The following is a 24,856-nucleotide window of genomic DNA, read 5'->3' as shown; positions in this document are numbered from 1 at the left end:
CCTAGAGGAACTGAAGGGAGAGTGAGTGGAGTGCGTGACAAGGGGGTGATGCAAGGGTTTTGGAGGGTAGATCCATTTCCTGCTGCTCTATCAGGGAATCAACAGTGGACATGGGTTATTCCTCTAGCCTGGTTTTCTCTCAACGGGATGGTTGCCCTCTTCCATATTCCTGATGGTTGATTATACAAACATGGGTCTTGATGGTATTCCCTGTGATCTAGATTGGTAGAGGATGAATGGATATTAATATCAGACTTCTGTCTTTGTTTTAGTTGTTTTTTCTTCCTTCCCACCTTGGGCAACTGACTCTTTCCTTTCTCCCCCTTGGGTCATGGATGACGGGATTGGAATTAGGGGAAACTGAGACCTGGATTAGGATGACGGGAATCAATGTATCCCATGAAGGCGTCTGGGACTTCCTCACCTTCTTCTAACGCCCTGTCAGAATACTGTCTTTCGCCTGGGGTATTCTCACAAAGACAACCCCGGATTCCCCAACCCAGGTGATCCTCCCTCGCTCGTCCACCTCCAGGGTTGAGATCCAGGAGAGATGGCCTTCCCCATGCCTCCTGAATAGAGGACTCTCATGGTCTTAATTGGAGAATACCCCTAGGTTTCTCAAAGTTTTTGTCTTGATACCACAGGAGGGACTTGCATACGTGTTGGAGAGGTGTATTCCTCATTTCGTCACCTTAAGTAACACTTGTCAATACTTACTTGACATCAAATCAGGATTTTGACACATCCAATTGCCTAAATCACAGGGAGACCATTATAGTTTTTTTATTTGTTTCAAAGTTTTTTCATCCGCAAGCTAAGCTGCCCGTCTATGCATACCACCCAAACGGACCACCTAAAGAATGTGTAATCCTTACACAGAACAAAAACCGCAATACAGAACATCAAGCAGAACATTCCCCCTGCCATTTTCCATATAGCTGAATCTATAATTGCACTCCGTGGTTCGCTGAAGCCCCTCAGACACTTACTCTCCCATAACCTGCCACTCTGCTGTCCGGTGTGCTAGGCATCCTACAGGAAGCAGGCAGGAATTTCCTCCAAAGGCAGCTCCTTTCGACTTCTTCTGTTTTGCTCATGCATGGTTTTAGGTGTCGATTTCCATGGGTTGCCACACAGCCCCTCGGACATGCGACCGGATGAGGTGGCTTACTGCCGAAAGGTCTTAGCAATCATCCTCTGCTACCACATCAAAAACCCCCAGCCACAAGAACGGAAGACTTCACACTGGGGCACAGTCTACTGTCTTTATTATCTAACAAATGACAGGATCACTCTAGAATAACCTGTGTTCTCTAGGGTTCTCGTCTTTTGAGCATGTGTCACCCAGTTGTATGCAGGTGTGACATCACAAAACCAAGCTCTGCTCCGAAACCTACCAGGCACTCAAATTGGGTAGTTTAGGCGAACAAGATTTACTTTCCACAGGGGTTAATTCTACTATTGGATAGCCATATCTGGTGGCACCCCCTGGGACCACCTCTGCATGTTTCAGTCTACAAAGTTGCAGAGAGACCATTGGCATCTGGAACATATTATATCTTCATGTAAAAGGTGACTCTCGATTAGGCAGAATGGATCCTCCCAGCCCTGGGACCCTGGACGGTTACCAGGCTTGAGTGTACCATCTCAAGGTAATGAGATTGAACATGGAGGGTCTGCGTGTTCCCTAATGTTGCCATCTCTGATCACCCAAGTCTGGGAGAGTGCATTCAGTTGGCAGTTTGTGGGTAATACTTGTATCTTTCAACCTCTGATTTGGTGGGAACAGCTTCTCAACATCCACCTCGATTGAATGGGCATTGTCTTGTACTGCTGGGTTATGTCTGCGGAGACCACGAAATGGAGCTCTCTTGCCTGTAATTATGAGAATAGAATTTTAGTCTGAATTTCTTGCAGGAGGCTTATCCTCTTGGTAACCTGGAACTTTCTGTATCCTGTCGCCCTTGGCTGGGTGCATTGTTCTGTGTGCAGTGTCCATGCCAGCCCTTCCATGTACTCAAAGCTTGTCTCCCCTTCCTGATTCATTTCAGTGGGCCTATAGCTTCCATATTTGTCCTTATGGCTTTTCCATATAAGTGCAAGCTTGGTATACGTATACTTTGGCATCTTGCGGTTTAGCTTTGCCAAAGAATGTGACTATGGAGCTATGTATGTATGTCTGTCATCTATCTGCGTGAGTCATAAGCATGTTTTTCATGTCAATCTGCAATAAGCAAATGCATGTTCGTGTAACTTTGTCAATGGATGGCTATGTACTTCATGTCTAAGAGCGGCAACGTCATGATTTCAGTGATGGCATCATTCTCCTTCGGTTCATCGACTGGGTATGGCCTGAATGGCTGTCTGAGAGAGTAACGTTTCTCACATCTGCGATACTCCAACAATGGCGGTGAAGGGCCTTAGAGTGAGGTGCATCTGTCAGATCTCAGTCTTTAGGCTGAGAGTCGTATGAGGGTCATGAGGGCCATACTTGGACCTCCATCTTCAGTTCCCAAAGAAACCAGTTCAAACATATGTTTTATGTGTTGGTCTGGTCTTTGATCCCCATCACCCTATGTCAAATTCCAAGTCCCCGGTGCAACCTCAGAGGCTTGCCAATGATGGGCAACAACATTCTTTCTGGACAAATACTTGACTACCCACCATGCATCAGTGGACATCATGTGCCACTTTAGTCCACCAAAATGAATGTTGCACTAATTCCAGAGTAGCTTTAACATCTCTGAACAGCTGATACTTTCCAAATACGCCGTTTGAATCTTTGGAATAGCAACAAAAAAGATAATCATCCCATCAACAATCCCAAAAAGTAGATCCTCTACATATGCAAATATGGAATCATATTGAGCAACCTTTGTAAAAGATATGCCCACCTGGCCTGATAGCCGTTTCAAAACTATCTCCCATTAAAAACTATATTCTGTGCAAGGCTCATTCATTTTCAATAGATATATTTGAATTACTAATTAAACCTTCTCACAAGAAGCTCATGTATCAGACAGATAAAACATTGGATCTTCCAATGAACATTTCTCTTTTAGTATTTGTTTTAAAACTAGGTCCACTGGCCTCTCTAAGGCATCAGTAAATACATTAAATGGTTTGGTGGGATCTGGATGCCTCAAGAGTGGCCAAAAATGTAGGCCTCTTTTTTCAATTTCTTTTTATTTGGTATTATTAGGTTTTCATACAAAACAGTTCTCTCGAAGATGAGAGCAAAAAATAAACATACATATATGCTTTGGTAATGCATCAGAGAATAAAGGAACAGATAGAGAATACAGCTCCTAATGACTCAATAACATCATTTTGTATCAGCCTAATTCGCTCTTTCAATTTTATTTAACATGGCTCAAAAAATAACTTTTCACGCTCTCATTTCTTCGATTCCCCCCTAGCCCTCCCTCCTCCCCCCTAGGGCTGGGCCTATATTTCGCAGAAGTAATGTGGGTTTATGTGCTTGTTTGTATTCTTGTGTGTTGGTGGATTCCTTTTTAACGTTTTAACATTTTCGGGGTCGCCTTTGTTGGGGGGTACCTCTATGTGTCTTGTTCGACTTTCGTCTTTCTTGGCATTATCTGGAAGGCACTGTTTGGGCTTGGGGGGATGTACGCATGACTGGGGATGTTCGTGTTTAAACTATCTATATGTCGCGCTCCCCTAATGTGTTGATTCCGGCATGTATTTGTTTAAAAAATCTATCCACAGAATTTCGCATAGTTTCGATTTGCCATGTAGGGATGCCGTTATTTTTTCCATGGTACATATGTTCATTGCCACATTGACCCATTCTTTCTCAGTGGGGTTGTGGTAGATTTCCACTTCATCGCTAGGAGAGCTCGAGCGGCGAGCAAAAGATGCAGAGCCAGGCCCTGGACTCTCCTCCATTCATCCTCGCATTTCTCGAAGCCAAACAGGACATAGTGGGGATCTACCAATCTCTGGATGCCATCTAGGTCCCTGATCCACCCCAGGACTTCATCCCAATAGACCTTGATTCATGGGCAATCCCACCACATGTGCCAATAGTCCGCGTTTTCTCCACATTCATGCCAACACAGGGGGCTAGCTGACTGGTACATTTTGCATAGCTTATACGGATCGTATTGCCACCGGTGTAAGAGCTTAATGGCGTGGAGTTTGTATTGGCATGATATGGAGGTTCGGAATGTTGCTCAGCACATTTTATCCCATGTTTCCCGGTCGATATCTGCACCCAAATCCTTCTCCCATCGTGCTCTGTGATATTCCATATTTCCCCTACCCGCTTCTATCAGTGTTTCGTACATAGCAGATATTAGGCCCCTCATGTCTGTTCTGGAATCAAGCAACTTTTCAAAGGGGGTGAGTTCTCTACTCAGTTTATCTTTCCATTCTTGCTTTGTCAGCACTCCTTTAATCTGTAGAAAATGGAATGTGGACAATGCTCCTATTCCTAGTGCTTAGGTTAGTTCTGGGAGTGTGATAAAGGATTTGCTTTGCAAGAGTTGGCCTACTCTTTCCAACCCTGCTTAGTACCAAGCCTGAAATCTCTCCACATTGGGAATATGATTGTTAATGCCCGGGGACCATAAGTGGCTCGATGGTGACGGCCATGTGGTGATCTTCCTCATCTCTGTGCCCTCCCTCCATATTTCCCATATGGTTGCTAGGATTGGATGTGCCTTTGACCTATTCAGTATTCTCCTCCGCAGGGCCCATAGCCACTCTGAGAATGTTGCCGGGTACAGATAGTGGTTATCCATTGCAATCCACTGTGGTTCTTTCTGAGTGCGCAGGTGAGGAATGTGTACCCGTAGTTGGGCTGCTTCGTAATATCTCTTGAGGTCTGGAAGGTCTACTCCGCCCTTGTCCTTAGGCAGTGTCAAGGTGTCATAGGCTATTCTGGCCTTTTTCCCTGCCACAGGAATTTTAGAATCGCATTCTTGACCTCTAGGAAATAGTGTCTTGGCATTTTAATGGGGGGCATTTGGAAGGGGTATAAAAACCTCGGGAGACAGACCATTTTTATCTTGTTGAGGCGTCCTAGCCAGGATATTGTCAATTTGTTCCATCTAGCCAGGTCCGCATTAAAGTTTTCAAGGAGTTCGGGAAGTTGGCTTTGTATAGGGTTCCTATTTGCTTCTTGATTCGTATTCCCCAAGTATTGTGACATGTTATGTTCAAGGGTTAGGCTGGGAAAAGAGTAATTGGTTTCATTTACTTCTGCGGACCCTTTTAGGGGGAACAAGATTGACTTGGTTCGATTCATTTTAAATCCAGATATCCGGCCGTATTCCTCGAGGAGGAATATAGCTCTGGGAATGGACGTTTCTGGATTGACCACGTGCAGGAGTATATCGTCGACGTAGAGTGCCACTTTGTATTCAATCTGGCCTAGATGCATTCCCTTTAGGTGGGCCACCGGCTCTATGGCTGCCTTCCGTTTTGGGTTCATTGATGGCTTTGTCTGCTACTAGCAGTTTGATGATGTTGTGGAGCGTTGTTTTGAGATCCTCCTCCGTCTCCCCTTCTTGTTCTGGAATCCCAAAATTGCTCAAATTGTTTCTTCTTGCCCGATTTTCCAAATCATCTATCTTAAGTTTGAACTCCTCTTCCCTCTGCTCCAAGTCTGTTATTCTGTGGGCCAGTTGTGTTTCTAAGGTATCTATTGAAGCTTGATTGTTCTCAACTCCTTCAAACCTTTCTTCTATGTTATCTAGCCGTTGCGTGATTTTGTCAATTTTGCCGCCTATATTGGCCCCCATATTCTTTATTTCTGTCAATAAAGCAGCAATATCTCCTTTCGTGGCAGCAGTTTCTGCACTTGGGCTTGGTGTTGATGCCATCCTGGGGCCGGCGGAGTGAAGAGCTGTTGGGTTGTATGCATAGATGGTGAGCTTCTGTTGTACGTTCATACACCTGGTTCAGACCCTTCAGTGTCCTCTTCGGGGTTTTGGGTGGTAGGGGTGCTACCACCGAAGAGGTACTCGAGGAGGCACGCACCCCTGTTTTGGGGGGCCCAACCCTCAGTCTTGTTGGCCTTTGCTAGCTTGTTGGCTCCGAAGTGGCGTCTTCTATCCCTCGCTGAGTGATGGTATCTTGTGGGAGTCGCTTCAATGGGGGTTGCACGGGTTCTTTGAGGCAACTTTGCACCCTTTCTGGGATGTGAGTGGTAGGCGGGTCACCTTATTGTCATCTATTTCACTTTTGTTCCATTTGGGGGGGCTAGTGGCCCGTATCACTTCTTGATCCCTCTTTGTCTTGGTCCTCCGTCTTGAACACTGCTGTGATGTGTGCCACGGACTTGAGTACTGTTCTCTGGGTTGCGGGGAGTTGTTTCACGTTATGTCCTTTTGTTTTGTTTCCCTTCTTTCCCCTTTTTATGTGCTTTTGGGGTGGAACGCGGCATGCTCCTCCTTCCTCCCTGTCTTGCCCTTTGTATTTATCATTGGTGTCCTTATTATTTTACTTCCTTTAAAATGGGGGGTGGTCCCCCTATTGTGTTTTTATTGATGTCGCGGGTACTTGCGCATCCGCGAGGTGTCTGCGTTGTCCCCTCCCCCGACAGCTGCCGAGACAGCACGTGTCCCACGAGGGCCTTGCCCGTGGCACCAGTTGGTGGGCTCCATGCTAGGAATGGGGCGAAGGAGCTTTCAGAGTCACTGATGCGGCGACGAGGGTCCGTTCGCCGGGTTCCACTGGCCGTTATTACTATCCGTGTGCGTGGGGGGCGATGCAGCGTGTCTATTACCGGTGCTCCTCTTCAGTCCGGGGAGGCTTTGTGTCCCGCTGCAACGACTTTGTCTCCTCACTCCCAGGGGGGTGGGGGATCCTTCGGGAGTCCTCTGCGAGGTGTGCAGGTCGGGCTGGATGCCCTCCCGATCTTCCTTCTGGGGACTACTCAGACACTTTCACTTGGCCTGCCAGTGTTTACATGGTTTCACGGGGGCTTCTCCTGCCACTGCGGATCTCGTTGTGGCCCTGGGTTCACTCAGTGGTTTTGTGGGTTTCCCGAATCCGATTTTGATCAGGATTTCTCCTGCTGGTAGGGGGGGGCTCATACAGCCCTCGGTTTGTTGGAATTTCCACGGGGGGGTCTCTAAGCAGGGGCTCAACTCGCTTTAGGGACCTGTGGGTGTGGAGCTTACACGGTGATGCTGCTCATCCGTGCGCCCCCTGGTGGCCAACCGTAGGTCTCTTTTTTAAAGTGCCAAATGTGTGCCTCATTACGAGTTTGCCAGTATTTCGGCACTAGAGCCACCAAAATATTGCCAAATGGAATGACTGTTACTGCCACTTTGTCCTGCGGATGTATCACAGAATTACAAGTGGTGGTAGAGCGGAGTAAGTCCCAATTTCTGAAGTCCATAGGATTCTATAGGGATTTTGGTGGAATCACCGCCAGTGGTAATTCTGATGCTTTTTTGGCAGTAGGGAGGACGTTTTACCTTCAACTTTCTGTTGGAGGTAACCCTACATTCCTAACGCCAAACTCATAGAAGTTCAGTGGTAATGGAATTGTCATCAATTTATCACAATTTTTACTGCAACGTTGTACTTGTAATGGCCCCTTTAGATCTCCTTCAGCAAGATGATACCATTGAATCCCCTGAACCTAATTCTCATTCTTTAAAAAAGGAGAGCTCTCAGTAGTCAAATTATATTTGTGAATAAACTGCTGTGACGATTCACAGGTTCTCGTCACTTCTCCCCATGGGGGGAGCCCTTCCCTGTGAGGCGAGGCAGGGGAGGCTGCTATGCAATAATGCCCCTAGGGGTGCTTGAAAGCGGAACCTCACAGGAAGAGACTCCCCTCATGGGGATAAGGACTCCCGTTCCGTGAAGGAGCTTCCTAACCCTCTTTCCCTTTGAACTAAAAGTACTACTTTGTGTTATTGTAACATTCCTGTAGAATATATTTATGGGGCAACCATTAATGCAGGGAATTCCTTCCCTCCCCTCATTCAAAAGTGCAACACCAGTTTACCAGATTCGGACTAGCTCTGCCCTTGAAAAATATCACACCACTATTGCCCCATCCCCTTTGCGTTTGGTAAGCCAAGAATCAGGCTGGTGTGTCGAAAAATATATCTTTATTCATTATCAAAATCAACATTGCACAATAATCATCACATGACACACCCCCCTATTCTGTGGCAAAAAAATCCTTCCTTCCTTATAAAACTTCACATTGCCCACGAATTGAAAACACAGTCTCTTTAGGGTAACACATGATCAAAGAATCTCTAACACAACAACAAGTACCGTTTCCCTTCCTGGTTTCTTTTCCCCTGTTAACATGTAAAAAGAAAACACAATTCTAAAGAATACTTCAGAGACCTGGGTCACTCATCAGAATACCCCTGATGTAAGGATAATGACAATATATTTTTCAGAACCTGACAATACAATTGTGCTTTTCAATATACTTTGTATGGGGTATCATTTTTAAATAAAAGGTGCAATTTCCAATTGGGTAAAAGAAATTGACCTGTGCACCGCTCTTTATTTCTAACTTCCCTGCGCACTTCCCCTTCTAGCAAGATTCTGGCACAACATTAATTAACAAACTCTTGTCAACAGACACTGAAACCCTTTTGCTTTTCCAGGCTCATTCACCTTAGAGTAGCTTTCTCACTCTCAGTGGAGGGTGTGCTTGTAAATCAGTTATTTCACTTTGTTTAACCTGGAAGAAATGTTTCTGCCCAGCACAAACACAGAGGTACAGTTATGATTTAGCATGCCCTCTGCTTTAGTACAGGGTTCAGGGATTCTTAAACCATTCAGAATTTCGTTTTTCAAATGCACCCCTTCTTTTTAGGGGGTTTTGGGGCTGGCAAAAATGTTAGTAGGTAATCCCCAATTACTGGAACGACTATAGCATTATTCACACTTGGAAAGATATAGAAGATTTCACATTTTGCCAATATCTCCCCAGTGTCCATTGGCTATGTGGGAATTAATTAAATTATTAATTAGAAATGCTAGGGATCTACTCTGGATGCCCACCCCATTAATAAGGGGAATATATATTACTCATTTTCAGGAGTAGGGTGTTTGTGTCCGTGTAGTGTCCCGCCTTCATTTTTTTTAATGTCACAAGGCTCTTTGGCCCAGAATGCCCTTGGGCACATGGTCTCATATGAGTTGTTTCAGATGTCCCTGGCTTTCAGCTTCCAGGAGATCCTTGGGCTCTAGATCTTCAATGTTGTTTTGCTGCTGTTCCTAACCTTTTGTGTTTCAGGTGATCCTCAGCACATGGTCTCCTAGAGGTTTTTGCTGATTTTCAAAGCCTTTGGTTTTCAGGAGATTGGCGGGCACATGCCCTCCTATGGCTTTTACCAATGCTGTAGGCCTCTGTTATATGGGAGATCCTCTGCACATGGCCTGTGATGGATTTTCCTGTTGCTCTTAATCCCCGGCAGACTCCTCAGCACTTGTTTTCTAATGGTTTTACTGATGTCCCTAGATGTTCCGTTCAAAGTCATCCATCCTTGCAGACTCTCTTCTGGGTTTCCTTGATGTTTCCAGTCTCTTTTTCCAGTTGATCATCTTGGAAGCTTCCTCACAGGTGTAGTCCTGATTCTTCTGTTTGTTCCTTTCCAGGAGTGCCTCTGGCCCATCGTTCGGAGTGGCCTTCCAGATGTCTATCTGCAGTGCCTTTACCTTTTCTTTGCCTTTCCTCTCGACACTGGACAAGAAGGTCCTGCACTTGGGATGGATAACTTGGATCTTAGCGTCCAAGAGATGTTCACTCAGGTAAAGCGGAACATGGCTGAGATTTCCTAATGCTCCTCCCAAGTCTAATGGTTTGACATGAGTGGAAGGAGATATGCAACCAAAAAAAGCCTGAGGGAAAATTTCTCATTGGTCATGTGCTATACCATGCGCTAGCTCATCAGATTTCACCACGTCTACACATTACTTTTCCAAATGCTCTGTGCTGCAAACCGCATAGCGCGCTACACTGCACTGAATTAGATCGCCAAATCACACTATGCTTGCTACACATTTAGATGGATTTAATTGTATCATGTTGACAAATTACAACATTGAATTATACCGTTATAGATTCATACACGCCTGTAATATTGAACGTGTGGGATATTCATCTTTTGAATGTTTTATTTCTTTGTTTCTCACTTCTCAAACATGTTAGTGCTTTGCAGTAAGTATTCTAGCAGTTCTTTTTTAACCCATGTAAACTGTGCTCCTGTATCGTGTTCCTCAAACAAGCACCTCATATGGCCATTTAAATGCCCATTTGTTTCAGTTCATGTCTACATCTTTTAGAATCTGTTAGCTCACACCACATAACTCTAAGTGCCAGATTACATCACATGCTTCGCACTACACCACACTGCAAAATGAAACACAGTGCCCTACAAATCACAATGGGGCTCATTTTCGTGTTCCCCTGTAATTCGGAAGCGAGGGCCCGTTACGTGTATACCTACATGTAGGTGGGTCTCTACTGCCGAATTGTGGTCATTTGCACGGCGGAGTACAAAAGTTCAGTGACAAAGGAGGCATCCAAGTGTATGCACCGCCTTTGGCCCTGCGCCTTTGCACTACCCAGTGCAAAATGAGTAAACGCTGCCTGCCATGTAGATATGGCAGGCAGCGTTTATAACTGATCCCTATGGGGTTAGCCTACTTTTTTGTATAGGGATACTCAGAATTTGTGCCGGCATGAAAATCCATACCGGCGCAAATGCTGGAGTATTTGTATGGCGGAGAGGAACAGAGCCGTGGAAAACGCAAGTTGCGTTCTGCCCCTCCTCTCCACCATGTAAATGCAGGAAAATGGAGCGTGACATAACAAATATGCATGAAAGCGTTATGCAAGGCTTTTATGCATGTTTCTTGCTCACCAAAATGAGCTCTATTATGGTTTTAACCATGCCATAATAGACCAAACACGATGCAGGACACAAGGCTACAACACATCACCATACATCCGGAAATATAGCTAACTATACCACAGGACAAACTCCATTACGCATCACACTACAGTTCAAGAAACAGTAAGCTACAAAACCATAGTGGATCGCACATAATGACAGCACAATGGAACATATAATGCACAATCCGACACCACACCTCACATACTACATATACGACTACAAACCACACTAAACAACAAATAATACCCCTCATCACCCCTACATCACACAACACACTACACTAATCCACATTACCAACACAACATAAAACAAGCGCAGCACTCTTTACACAATGTTTTGGATTGGTTGGAGGTCAAATAGATCGTGCGCTGCCAAAGGAGAAATTTTGATGGAAAATCCAATTTAGAAATCATGTAGTAATCACAAATACATTCATGTGGTATGCATAGGAAGATTTAATCAGGTAGTGAACAGCCGACACATGTTTCGACCCAACAGGTCGTTCTCAAGGCCTGATGTCAGGAAAGGCGAGTAAATACCATATAATGGCGTTGTCGGGAGTAACAAAGAGCATCTGTTGAGTAGCAAAGTGCAGATATATTGGTCACAAATGACTAGAAATCACTAGTTGAAATCTTGGAGATAGATCCCCTTTGGTGTGGTGACGGAGACAAAACTCGTCTAGTAGATGCAAAATTGCGAATATTCTATGATACCACATTTCCGCGCTTGAAAATGCACAGAGAAACACATTCCGTGCCTCAAATGGCGTCTGCGAGATGCTGAAAGCAAGGTAAAATGGTTGGTTCCCTACAAGTACACGCTGGATGCCTGACACTCGTTCTAATGTACGTGTCTGAAAGGAAAGGGAACCCTTTCAGCACCTCGAAGATGCCATTTGAGGCACGGAATGCATTTCTCTGTGCATTTCGAAGCATGAAAAGTTGGTATCATAGAATATTCGCAATTCTGCATCTACTAGACGAATTTTGTCTCTGTCACCACACCAAAGGAGATCTATCTCCAAGATTTCAACTGGTGATTTCTAGTAATTTGTGACCAATATATCTGCACTTTGCTACTCGGTTACTCGTGACAACGCCATTATTTGGTATTTACTCGCCTTTCATGACATCAGGCCTTGAGAACGACCTGTTGGGTCGAAACATGTGTCGGCTGCTCACTACCTGATCAAATCTTCCTATGTATACCACATGAATGTATTTGTGATTACTACATGATTTCTAAATTGGATTTTCTGTCGAATTTTCTCCTTCGGCAGTGCACGATCTATTTTGCTTCCAACCAATCAAAAACATTTTTATTAGACATGGGCCTTGTTTGGCGGGGACCCAGTGGAAGTTTAAACGCAGTAGGCCTTTGTTGGTCCAAGTTATTTTCCAGGTGGAGACTCTAGCGCATCGGTATTTTTTGGCGAACCCCTCATATTGAATCATTCTCTTTACACAATGGTATTTAAACCTTTAATGAACTAAGACAAATGGACTAACCAAGGCATTGTTGTGCGGTACCCTGGCGGTAAATCTGCATGAGTACAACCAAACTGAATTACGTTAACGCCATTTGGTCCGAATTACCGCTGGATTACAAATGGTGGTGGCAGTGTAAATCCCTATTTTTTGTCCATTGGACTCAATGGGGCTTTTTTTTGCAGAATTACTGCAGCGGAAATTCCACTGCGGTAATTCCACCGATTCTACTGATTTTTCAACGGTGGGTGAGAGGATTTACGTCTAGCATTTTTCTGGAGGTGAATCCTCCACTCCAGGCCGACCTTATAATTTGACGTAGTGGTTAAGTGATATGGCGTTGCTTTAATAAAGTTTATGTAGGCTTTCCCTGGCATTAAATCCCGAACTTCTCCTTCAGCGCCACCTGCACGAAGGAGGCTGCCTTCTGGTTTGCATCCAGTGCAGCTCAGCAGCACCGTGCACCCACGCTTCAATTAAGCCAGAGCATTACCCTTTACAAATCCAAAACCAAGACCATACACCAAGAATACAACGCTTCTGCCCTCTTGGGTAAAACAGAAATCAAAGTAATATGTTTTGAGCACGCTACTTCAGTGCATGGGTTTGGCCTGTGCGACATGTTGGCAACTTTCCTTAAGCCCGCATCCATCTTCTCGGCTGAAAATATGATAACCAAACTGATGATGCTCATGGAGGCATGCACAATACTCCCTAACCAGGTATATAGATGCAGAAGCTCTGTCTCTTTTTCCGTTCACTTCACCAGTCTTACTTCATGAGAAACCACAGTACTGCACCACCCCAATGCCCAGACCTAAAACGCACTTTCCCAGTCTCACATTATGCTTCATGTCATTACACACATCTTCCATTTGTGGCTGTCTATTTAGTGATGTACCGTTCTGACCTCTCATTACCCCACCCTGTATCATTTTATATAACCTAATGCCACATGGCTGCTGCTCAACTGGAATCTGCACTATTCTTAAGCAAGCTGCACCATAGCCTGCAACGCTGTACCAGCACACCATGCCCTAGCTCTATTCATCATTTTATAGCATCCTGTGATACCAAGTCACATTTTGCCACAGTGCGTTCCCAAGAGTATCAAGCCATACAACAGTGTCCATGACCATGAAACCCATCACTTCATTCTGTATCATTACATACAGTGTGCCACATTAAAGAGTTCTTAACTTCACTCTGTTCATTTCACTGGTATGCTGTCCAATGCCATGTAACACTATACCTTACAATACCCTTCTGTACCAGGGCCCTCTGCACTACTCCATACCATAGTGTATAATTCCATTCTACACTATGCACGCCATCATTCGGTATTCTGAACTGTTCTGTGGAGAAACCTAGACAGAAGCACGCAGTGCACACATACACAAGGGACAGGAGCATAGAACTTCACAGGCGTTAACGCCCAGGAACAGACATATTGTGCGGGTTAACACAGCAGCCATGAGGATCACAGAGAGCACCAGAAGACAGGCCCAAAGACACTATCTCATGTTTTTCTTGTTCTGCTTCCTATGCTCCTCTGTTCAGCTGCTCTACCTTCTCTATCATCTCCGCCTCTGTTGGCCGCACATGTGTACGCTTCACCTATTGTCTACGAACTTGGTCTCCCTTCATCCATTCGAACCCAATCCCCTACTGTATATCTCATTTTGTATTCCCATTTTCTCAGACAATGATGAGCGTTTGCAGCCAGACGGAGGGAGTAGAGGAGCTCCTGAAGACTCCGGAGTTGCAGTCCCTGATCACAGCAACAATCTCCCTATGGGAGCAGAGCTGCTCATGGTGGCGTTTACCCACGGTCCGCGTCCTGCGCGCAGTGTCCAGAGCGCAAACTTCAAACACTATACATTACTTGCATGGTAAGCTATAGAGGTGAGGACTTCTGATGCAAAGGCCTCTGGGAGTACAGGAAGTATCCATACCACTGGTTACTCACACGCTAGAACAGGCTTCAAGCCTAATTTGAAATGGAGCGGAGAAATGAAAGTATCAATGCAAGGCATAATGCTTTACGCCTCCTTTTCCCACTCTGCCCCATTTTGCAGCCTTGACCAGACAGAGGAGGGGCACAGAGCGGAGAAAGGTTCTCCACCTTGCATTCCTCCTCCGACTGGTTGTACACCTGCTTGAGATTTTCATGCAGGCATCCAACGAATTGATTCCTATGGACTGCACCTCGGTTTTGCACCTGGTGAAGACGAGGCGGATCCCATGTGAGTTCATTAGTAAACGCTGCCTGCAAATCTTATTTGCAGACAGTGTTTACATTTTTCACTAGATGAGGAGGGAAACGAAAGCGTTAAAGCTGCAGGCCTCGTTTTGGAGTCTCCTCCTGGGGCTGCCACTACATAACTTGGAAATCTGAACACATTTCACACAGGCACAATCTAGGGAGGCAAAACCCAGCTAGGAAAGATTTCAGATATACTGATTGTCAATATATGTTGTATAAAGGCATAACAGGGGAATAAACAGAAGTTCCTGCTCTCCATCTCATAAGGAAAGCAAGGTGGTACAGTGTTGTGGGAGACAGGTTGAACGTCTCTCAATGCCTCGCTGGGAATCGAATGCTGTTTGAGTGCCTTCGGACTTTTCAAACTGATGCTTAAAGTTGTGTAATGGTTGCAGAGCCATTGAACTGGAGGGACCGTTTCACATGCAGGTTGCCATTTTGTTTGCATTTGCTTGCCTAATATTGCTATGTGGAGTAAGTTCATATAGGCTGTACGTGTCCCCTGGTAAACATTGCAGACCGCACAGAGAAACTTGAATGTTACTCTTTGCGTACATGGGTTCGACTAAAACACTGTCCGGTCAGCAGATTTCTTTTGGCATCCTCCTTTTTATAGTCCTTGACGCGATTTAATGTTCTGTTCTGTGCCAGTTGCAATTGTTTAATTGTTTGTTTTGTTGGAGAACAGTGTACATGGATTGGCAGTAATGGCATCTGGTGATAAAATGACAAAAAAGGCCTGTCTATGCCATCTGTGTTCTGATCTGAAAAGAGACTGGGGTGTGCCAATGTGGTCAGCTAGCCACATCGATTGACTGGCTGAGCTAACACAACCAGCCATGCGACGTCAATGACAAATGTCAGGCCTTGCAGCGGAGTGCTTCGGGTCTGCACACGGGAGTAGTTCGCGAGGAATTTGAACATCTCTCTGTGGGGATTCATGTCTAAGTGCTGGCAAGAGTGGAGGCTGATGGTGGCCTGCATGGTGTTGTGGAATGTTGGGTGAATGACGCCTGCGAGAGCTAGCGGAGGATGCAGATGGAGGCCTAGGGTTACATGTTGTCTACTGCAGATGGACTTACTTGGAAGAAGACAGCAAGCACAGATGCTTACTTCACTTTCTGTGACTGGGGTGTGTTACATGGGCTCCACAGCTTTCATTGTTACACGTATGCCTTTTTTATTTAAAGATTTTGAATGTATTATTTCCTGTTAAGAAGTGATTTGTGTTATTTTGCAGGGTTTTCCCCAGGCTCATTCCACACTTTAATGTCCTTGTTTTAGGGTAGTAGAAACTTTCCAGGTAAGTGCTTTTAGAATGGGGCGGTGGGTGGCCCTGTCTGCTGTTTTGAGATGAGTGCCTTGAAAGGGGCAGAGAAGTGTTTTGGTTGAGTTGTTGTGTAGGTATATGGTGATTTCGTTGCAAATGGTGCCTTGGAGTAGAGACAAGTAGCTCCTTTTAGAGCAGAATCCAGCATTTTATTTTGGGGGTACTAGGAAACTTTAAGTGGGCCAGCTGTGGGCTGTTGGGCCTGCAACGCTGATCCTCATGCAGTGTTTGGAGATGAGTCTGTAGGTTGCGGCTGGAAGTGCGATTGTAATCTTTGAAGTCCTGATGGCCTATGTTTGCCAGTTGAGGAGTAGATGATGTATTTGTCAAGTGAGAAGGGAATTTGGTCCATCTCTGGAATCCATGTAGTTTTCTGCAATATGCAGAGATGATTTGGAGAGATTCAGGTGGAAATTGTATATTTCTGCCAGCCCTCCCCTGTATCGGTGTATTTTATGCTGTGCACAACAACGCCATTCTCTGGCTCCAGCTTAGGGAATATCCTCTTGCAGTTGAGTGCTAGCCATTTTCTAAATATGATCTTGTCTATGTGTGCTAGAGCAGGGTGGGTGTTCTTTTCAGGACAGCCAACAAAATTGTGTAACACCAAGCACAAAATGGGAGCCCAAGAACAGCTTGAAATCCTCTAACATTAACAGTGCCAGAGCCATTGTGGCTAATGTCAATTATCTCCCGATAATGACTGCAACAAGCAGTATGTTCAGCAACTCAAGGACCGCAAAGAAGAGTGAATGGTATTCTGAGGAAATTGTGTTCTAATGTACAGCTCTGAACATTATCACAATGAGTCAGGAATGTGGGATATTTCTGCCACATGAGAAGACTGAAAATCGTTACCCAATTTTAAGGTACCAGCACAGATAGAGAAAATATGACTGAAGACACGGTGGACGTTCTTCAGTATAAGCTGAACAAGGCATGTGCTTATTGGACACTCACCTGTTTGCATCAAAATCACAAGGGCCTTGCCTTGTTTGCCATTTCTGTACATTTTGCTGGTGTTTTCCTACTTTTTGAATGATGCGGTTACTCGGAATCCTCCTTGTCATCTCCATGAAGTAGTTATAACCTTCTCTGTTAAAATAACCTGTCCTTGTTTCAGCTTCTTGCTGCTTGAAGATGGCTGTCCGGGAGCTGTCCAGCCATGCCTGCATCTTGCCTCTTGCAGGCCTGTGTGAGGTCACAGCCCTACTTCTCGGATTCCTGAAGGACTCCTCTCCTCTCTCTATGGCACTGCTCCAGCAGTTTGAGGATAACGAAGGATATCCTTTGATAGTAACAATATTACTTAGGCAAGTACTGTATTGAGCAGTGTATTGTTTGGGTACAATCTGGATGCAGTAAGACACTGGCTGGTTGCTTGCAATTTAAAGGGAAGAGTGGGAGAAGTGATGCATGGGGATATTAGCTGTTGAGATTGAGATGGAGGTAAAATGATGAGGACGAGGTACAAGTAAGAGAGAAAGACAACAGGCAAGGAAGGTGCAGTTAAGATAGCAAGCAATTGTGATGTGGGTTGCCTAGACACCAGCATTTCATTGATGATCTTGCTCCAATTTTAGAATCTCCATGGCTGGCTTTCACAAGCAAAGAGTAACTGATATAATCCAAGGTGACCAACCTCACCCTGGCTTATACGACCAGACCTTCCTTCCCCTATCAGCTGACTGAGCCAGAAAGCAGAGGATTATGGCAAAAGGGCTAGGAATAACCAATGGTATTTGAGAAAAAGGAGAGGGGAGCTCCACACAAATTGGGGCTCAGAAGGGGGGTTGTAAAACGACCAGGGTTGCTGAAGAAGAGTCGGTTGGCATCTGGACCCAGAGGTGGCAGTGTAGAGTGTCTGTGTAGGGAAGCAGCTGCTGACAGCCTCTGGCTGCCACACAGGGAGAATGATCTATTACGAACCCCCGTGAGAATTACTTAGAATCAGAGGGGTGCCGAGAACGCTGAAAAGCCCCATGAACCTGAGGGACAAAGTGGGCCCTTAAAAGTGCACAGATCTTGAAGGTGCTGAGAATCCTCAAAAATCACATAGAACCTGACGGGCAGCCTAGAACTCCAAAAAGCACCCAGAATGTGGGCATTGTTGGGAGACCTGTGAGGGATGGACATTTTACTGTAGGGCAATGAGAAGCCTGACAACGTGCCAAGAGCTTGGGAGGGACACCTACAAGTCAGGAGGACACCTAGAACCTGAATGGAGTGCAGAGAAGTTCAGAAAGAGGCTGTAGCCTTAGGGCAGATGTTGAGAAACCTCAAAGTACAAGAACCTGAGAACTGTGAAAAAACTGGAACTGCATTTTGAGACGAACTAGAGACTAGCAACATGGAGGAAGGGGGCAAGAGGAAAAAGCTCAAACTCCAAGAGACTTAGTAATCCTGATAGAGAGAATGGAATGCTGACAGTATATGTGAAACCGGGTTTTTATAAAATAATAAAGAACAACACATTTTGACAAAGTAGCCCTACGCGAGGTTTGTGAGAAGGAGAGAGATGGGGGAAGAGTGTCAGCCACAGTAGGAAAGTCTAATGTTGCCTCTGTGAGCACTGTGGGGTGTTGTGTGGGACTAACCTGGAGGGTGAGTGATGTTACCTGGCAGGTTGTGGGGGGTTCTGGGGGGCTGGTCTGACAACCCTGTGCATAGATTGGGAATGTCTGAAACCTTGCTTGCTCAAGTTGAGGTCAATTGGAAAGATCTGGCTCTGGGTGTAGTGTCTTGCCTTGGAAGAGAAGTAGCGTGTGCAACAGTGAGGGGTGTAGAGTATATGGTCTGTAACTTGAGGTGGGAGTATCTAAAGTTATAAACTAAAATGTTGCCTTTTCTTTAGGTGTGAGGGAGATTCCATGGCTGCAGTAGAGCAGCAACTGGACGACCTGCTCAGTTTACTGGCGTATCTCACGACCTGCGGGAAAACCGAGCTGAAGGTGGCCAGCAGCGTTGCCCATCCTCAGCTCCCAGACTTCCAGGTCCAGCATGCTGCAAACTCAGGTGGGAGGTGCTTGGATTTCGGTTGAAATTGGAAGGGGGAACAGGAGCTGTTTATTTGTTATATCAAACATGATACCAAAGTCACGGTTCTATAATTTTCAATGGTTCATGCAGTGTCTATTGAGCTAAATGTGCTCTACCTTGGGCTGACTTCTTTCGCAAATAAAGCCATTTCATTGAACTGATAAAAAACATTCCGTGTATATCCATGAGCAAAAGACAGATGTAAAATAATACTAATAGAAGGTTTTAAAACACATACAAAGAAAGGCTGTAAAAAGCACCAACCCCATCTCAGTCACAAAAAAATGAATAAAAAGAAACAAAAAAGCATCACATACATTAATTGGACTCAAAAGTACTAAACAAATCACTAAATATATCTTTTCACAAAGTTATCTGTCTTGTTATTGATTTATTGGCTAAATTTTGTACTTAGCCTGTAGTGGCCATCATACTGCATGGGCTTGCTACAAGAAACTTAAGTAATTGAATACTTTTATATTTAGAAATGCTAGTTTTGTTTTTGTCCTTTATAATCTTTTCCAAGAAGGCCTAAATGTACTGCTATAGAGCTCCTGTAGGGCTTCCTGTTCAGCGAGGTCGCTGGCTCCTGGAATACATGGAACAGATTGGCAAGATTCAGGGAAATATAACCGTGGGGGCAGTGGTGCTGCAGTACTATATTGTGCTACTAAGGGCACCCTTAACTGCATTCTCGTTCTTTACCAATGCAAGCAACATGAACTAAGGAGTACACCTTGGTTTCTTTCCATGTGTTTAGAAGTGGGGAGCCGATTGGCCCTTCTCTCTTCCTGAAGCAGATTGGCCCTTGCTGCACAACTTTGTGTGAGGGGAGGGAATAGTGGCAGACACGAGAGTTTGGAGAGCCCAGTATTATAGGAGGTGACGAGAAAAGGGCAAATGACTGAGGTAAACCTGAATAAGAACCCAGGAAAGGACTGAAAGCTGGACTATAGGAGCAGTGGCCTACTCGCACAAGGGATCCTCACAAAACCTGTAGCTTCTCTCTTAGGTCATACTCCAGAATTTAGGGAACGCTCACTAGTGGGGACACCGCTACGCGACAGCAGTGGCACTAGCCTGTGTGTCCGAGTGCGTTGCTCCATTTTGACTTGATTGCAATCCCTTTGTATCGTCGCTATGCTTGTTTCTCTTTGGCGCTGTCACTGAAGCAGCCCTTGGTTCCTTTGACCCGCAGTAACGGAACCTTTTTGGCTTTTTGTCTGTAACTGGACAAATTTAATGTCTTTGGAAGTATGCACAGTAAGGTGTTTTACTTGTCGCAGCACTAATGGGACACCTCTGCTTGCACCCACACTAATAGAAGACATTTGATAATACTTGCATTAATGTAATGCTTGTATGCACAGTAATTAAATACTTTTCATTGTGTCCACATTGACGGAATGGGCAGCGGAGCGGCAGGGGCCAGATAGAAAACACAAGGCCATATTCTTTTGGGGTTGCTGCATTTTACAGAGAAAAGGACCCCTTGTAGGGTGACCAGACGTCACGGTTTTGCCGGGACCGTCCCGGAATTCAGCTCTCTGTCCCCACGTCCCAAGAGTGTTTTTAATTTAAATTAAAAACCACATCCCGCGTTTGGGAAGAGGAGGGTGGTCACTGTAGACATTTAACAACTAAAGTCAGCATTTTTATATAATATACAGCTCCACATCTATGACACTACAAGGCAGCTTCGAACCTACAACCTTCTTGTTCATATCTATGCTTTTACTGATTGAGCCACAAGGACCAGTGAATAAACTCAACATAGCCTGTAACAACTATGAAAAGGAAAAACGCCCCGGTGTTAGATAATTTTGCAACCCTGCAGTTAATATATAGAAGTGCTGGAAATATGTATTTTAATGTGTATGGTGGGGGGCATGAGATGGGATGCCGTTGGGGGCAAGTTTAATTGGCTGGGGATACTATTTAAAAATTCTGATCACCCTACCTTAGCTGAGAGAAAGATATTTCAGTCATTGACTAAAGATGATCAGTTTGTTAGTGGGTACAACACAATCCCTATATTAGCTGCAGCACGCCTATTAGTGTGTGTTGCATCAAGATTTTATTACTATTGGCACATTCACAAGCATTCCATCAATGTGGGTACCAATTCATCAGTCACAAGCATTTGATTAGTCTAGGTGCAAGCACAATCCTTTATGCTGGATATATTTTATAATTGTTCATTTATAACTCGCTTAATATCAATGAGTGGTTTCTAACTGCAGGATCGGTATTCGAACCTGTGTTGCTCCCGTTCTCTTGCTTCCAAGACAAGGCGTTGCCCCTGAACTATAGTTCCTCACAAGTGTTTCAGTAGTGTGGATAGAATAACAGGGAGACCGTTTGGTCACGAACACACACACGTCTATTCATTGGCTGCAAGCATTCCATTACCCAATGTACAATCAGAAGAATGCCATTTTTGTGAGGTTAAGCACAACGGAATGCTTGTGTGAGTGCCGGGCATAACGTTCCATTAGGGTGCATGCTATTACCAGCATTCCACTATCACTAGAACACAACTAGAATATCTACAAACCAAACATGACTATTAGTGAGGGTAGAGGCAAACTCATCACATTTATATGCTTGCAATCAATAGCATACCGTTTGTTTTTGTAGTTACAGCCCTGATAGTTTGGCTATGTTCACTTATCCTAGTAATGTACACAGTGAGATGTATTCCAGTGTTGCAGGTAGAATCATAAACATTGTATCCATTTAAGTATAATGTATGTGCATGTGTGTGCACAGACACTCTCAGGGTCATCACGAGTTTGGCGGTAACCCTTAAATGCGGTGGTAACCCTATTACTGCTGCATTTAAGGGTCTGCCAAATCACAGGTTTGGCAGGATTTACCCCCAGCCCTGAGTTGGGGTAAATCTGCTGTGAATTTGCTGATTTTCTGCACAATTACCGCAATGTAATACCACTGATGGTAGTTTCGCTGAAAATGGGAATTCCCGAATGGGCCCAATGGGGAATTCCCGTTCCGCCAAACCTGTGATTCAACACTAAAAGCATGGGGGGGTTGGCGGTAACGCTATTAGCTCCAGCGGTATCCTGGCAGTAATACCGCCCATCTCGTGATGAGGCCCGTCTTAAAGGTGGTGTGTTCCAGCCTTTTGTATTGTGGCAGAAAAGGCCAGCCTCATTTTCAAGCTTTCTTGATAGCGGAGACCTTTAGAAGGAGACCCGAAGGTGGCCTGGTGACCGGCCACACAAAATGGGCTTTTAATTCCTGAACCTACAAATAAGCTAATTTCTCCTTTATAAACAGACGACAAAGATCCAGCATGAATGAATTGAACGTGTCACAGTGGCAGGAGACAATTGATTCCCACTCGCCCCCATGGTCCAGTGTAGAGATGGATGCGGTGGTGAGCGGAGGAGACGGGGCTGAGGAGCTGGCGCTGCCGCGCAGGTTAAGAGGCAGGGCTGGGTCACCGACCAGTAACACTGTTTCAGACCCAAGACCAGAGCAGTGTGAAGTGTGACAGAGACATAGAAATTGCACCTTTACAGCAGCGATCATACTGGATGAGTTCTTCCGTGCATTTATAAAGGGTTTAAATGACCACATTTGAAGAGTGCTTTGCCACATTTATAAAATATTTAACAACTCCAACGTTCACAGTGAACAATGAACGCAAGCAAGAGACAGTAACCCATGGACATGGGTGCAGTAGATGGATTTTGCATGATCTCTCAAATAAAAATCCTCATTGTGGCATTCTTGGAATATGCAAAGTGCATTGAACTCTAGAAGGGAGGGACATGGAATGTGGAAGTATAAAAGGAGAGACGGCTGCAGCATGGGGCAGTCACAACCACTGAACGGATTACACAAGGTCCTCTGATGTATGCAAGAAGGGACGGTCCCTTATAGGAGGAGGAAGCCAATTTCAGTACATGGGAAAGGGTTCCCCAGGAAAATCGAATACAGTAACAACAAAAGTTGGGAAAAGGTAACCAGGCCCAAAAGGCCATATCACAGGCCAGTATATTTATGAGACTATGTAAATTAGCCAACCCTGTTTCATGGTAGTCAACAACCTTCCACCCCTTTACCTACCCTTTACCTACCAGAGGTTTGGTAGAGTTTGGTAGAGTTACGTTTTCCCACACAAGGTGTATGTATACCCCGCCATCTTCCCCACTTTTCCTGCATATTATCTGTGTGAGGATGGTTTTTCCATGAAAGGAAGAAGATGCGTGGCACTTTTGGCAAGTGAAGTGTTGTCAGAATTCCTCTTCACAAGTTTGACCCGTAGTGTAGAAGAAGAATTCTTCCCGCCAATGTACCCCTTTTGTCTGTAAGAAATACACAGTGCAAAGGAATCAATTAGTTGAAAGAATAGATATCCCACCGAGACCACGTGGCTGTAGGAGGAAATAACACAATTAGTACCAAAAAACTGATGATTGAAAATCACGATTCTAATCTAAAACTCAATACACTAACCTGAGAGAACTGAACAGTAGGTAAGTACTACCACGGTCAGGTTAAGAAAAAAAGCCCAGAAAAGTTCTGCAAACAAACAATATTCACTATAAGTAATGCTATGTGCCTGAGAGAATAAGGATACTGAACTAGGTGAACTTTAACACAAGAATTTCCTTACCAGGGAATATCCATGAGGGAGTCCGTAGAATGAATGGATGACAGGAGCCACCTTCAGCAATCCACGATAACAAACACGGTGTGGGGAACAGTTCTACCAAGGGTTCGAATACCCACGTTGCAGTAGCGGCTGTCCCGCGGTGCAGCGGAGGTTGTCCCACGGAGCAGCAGTGGCTGTCCTTCGAAGCAGCGGAGGCTGTCCCCCGGAGCAGCAGAGGCTGTCCCACGGAGCAGCGGAGGATGTCCCACGATGTAGCGGAGGCTGTCCCAAATACCAGAGCACACTAGACGTGAATTCACAATCCAAAAGAGAAATCCTTAAACCGGTCCGAGTCCAAATATACCTAGCGGTCGCCGAACAACAGTCAAGGAGAAGGCAAAAACGAAATCAGGTCACAGAAGCCAGGGATCCAAGAATCATGAAAAACTATGAGGAAAAATCACCAAAACAGTAGAGGAATCCAAAGCCAAAAACAAGTACAATCCTCCATTTAGCTGGAAGAGACAGCCAAACCACTACGGGGTTGATTATTGCAGTGATAACATATGGGCCAACGTAACGCGGAAGGAGAGCTCTCCTGCCAGGAATATGCAGATTTTTTGTAGATAGCCTCCGCTGCTCCGTGGGACAGCCTCTGCTGCACCACGGGACAGCCTCTGCTGCTCTGGGGGACAGCCTCCGCTGCTTCGAGGGACAGCCACTGCTGCTCTGTGGGACAACCTCTCCATCCACCGCGGGACAGCCGCTACTGCAACGTGGGTATTCGAACCCTTGGTAGAACTGTTCCCCACACCGTGGGAGTACTGTTTGTTATCGTGGAGTACAATCCTCCATTTAGCTGGAAGAGACAACCACTGCTGCTCTGTGGGACAACCTCTCCATCCACCGCGGGACAGCCGCTACTGCAACGTGGGTATTCGAACCCTTGGTAGAACTGTTCCCCACACCGTGGGAGTACTGTTTGTTATCGTGGAGTACAATCCTCCATTTAGCTGGAAGAGACAGCCAAACCACTACGGGGTTGATTATTGCAGTGATACAGGTGGCTCCTGTCATACATTCATTCTACGGACTCCCTCATGGATATTCCCTGGTAAGGAAATTCTTGTGTTAAAGTTCACCTAGTTCAGTATCCTTATTCTCTCAGACACATAGCATTACTTATAGTGAATATTG

At 45.2% G+C, this 24,856-nt stretch overlaps 1 protein-coding gene across 4 annotated transcripts in view; it reads left to right on the top strand.

The window, feature by feature from the left end:
- WDFY4 (WDFY family member 4) overlaps positions 1-24,856 on the top strand; it is a 1,820,746-nt gene that overhangs the window by 276,880 nt on the left and 1,519,010 nt on the right. For all 4 annotated transcript variants that reach the window (XM_069611160.1, XM_069611162.1, XM_069611161.1 and 1 more), the window contains 4 exons: positions 9,610-9,762; positions 14,103-14,292; positions 17,120-17,309; positions 18,851-19,011. In XM_069611160.1, coding sequence (XP_069467261.1) covers positions 9,610-9,762; positions 14,103-14,292; positions 17,120-17,309; positions 18,851-19,011 — 694 coding nt within the window. The remainder of the gene's footprint in view (positions 1-9,609; positions 9,763-14,102; positions 14,293-17,119; positions 17,310-18,850; positions 19,012-24,856) is intronic.

The sequence above is a fragment of the Ambystoma mexicanum genome, chromosome 8 (assembly GCF_040938575.1).
Source record: "Ambystoma mexicanum isolate Mex_15411 chromosome 8, UKY_AmexF1_1, whole genome shotgun sequence".
Classification (NCBI taxonomy): domain Eukaryota; kingdom Metazoa; phylum Chordata; class Amphibia; order Caudata; family Ambystomatidae; genus Ambystoma; species Ambystoma mexicanum.
Note: the sequence above shows the minus strand (reverse complement) of the source record. Positions and strands in the feature narration are given on the sequence as shown.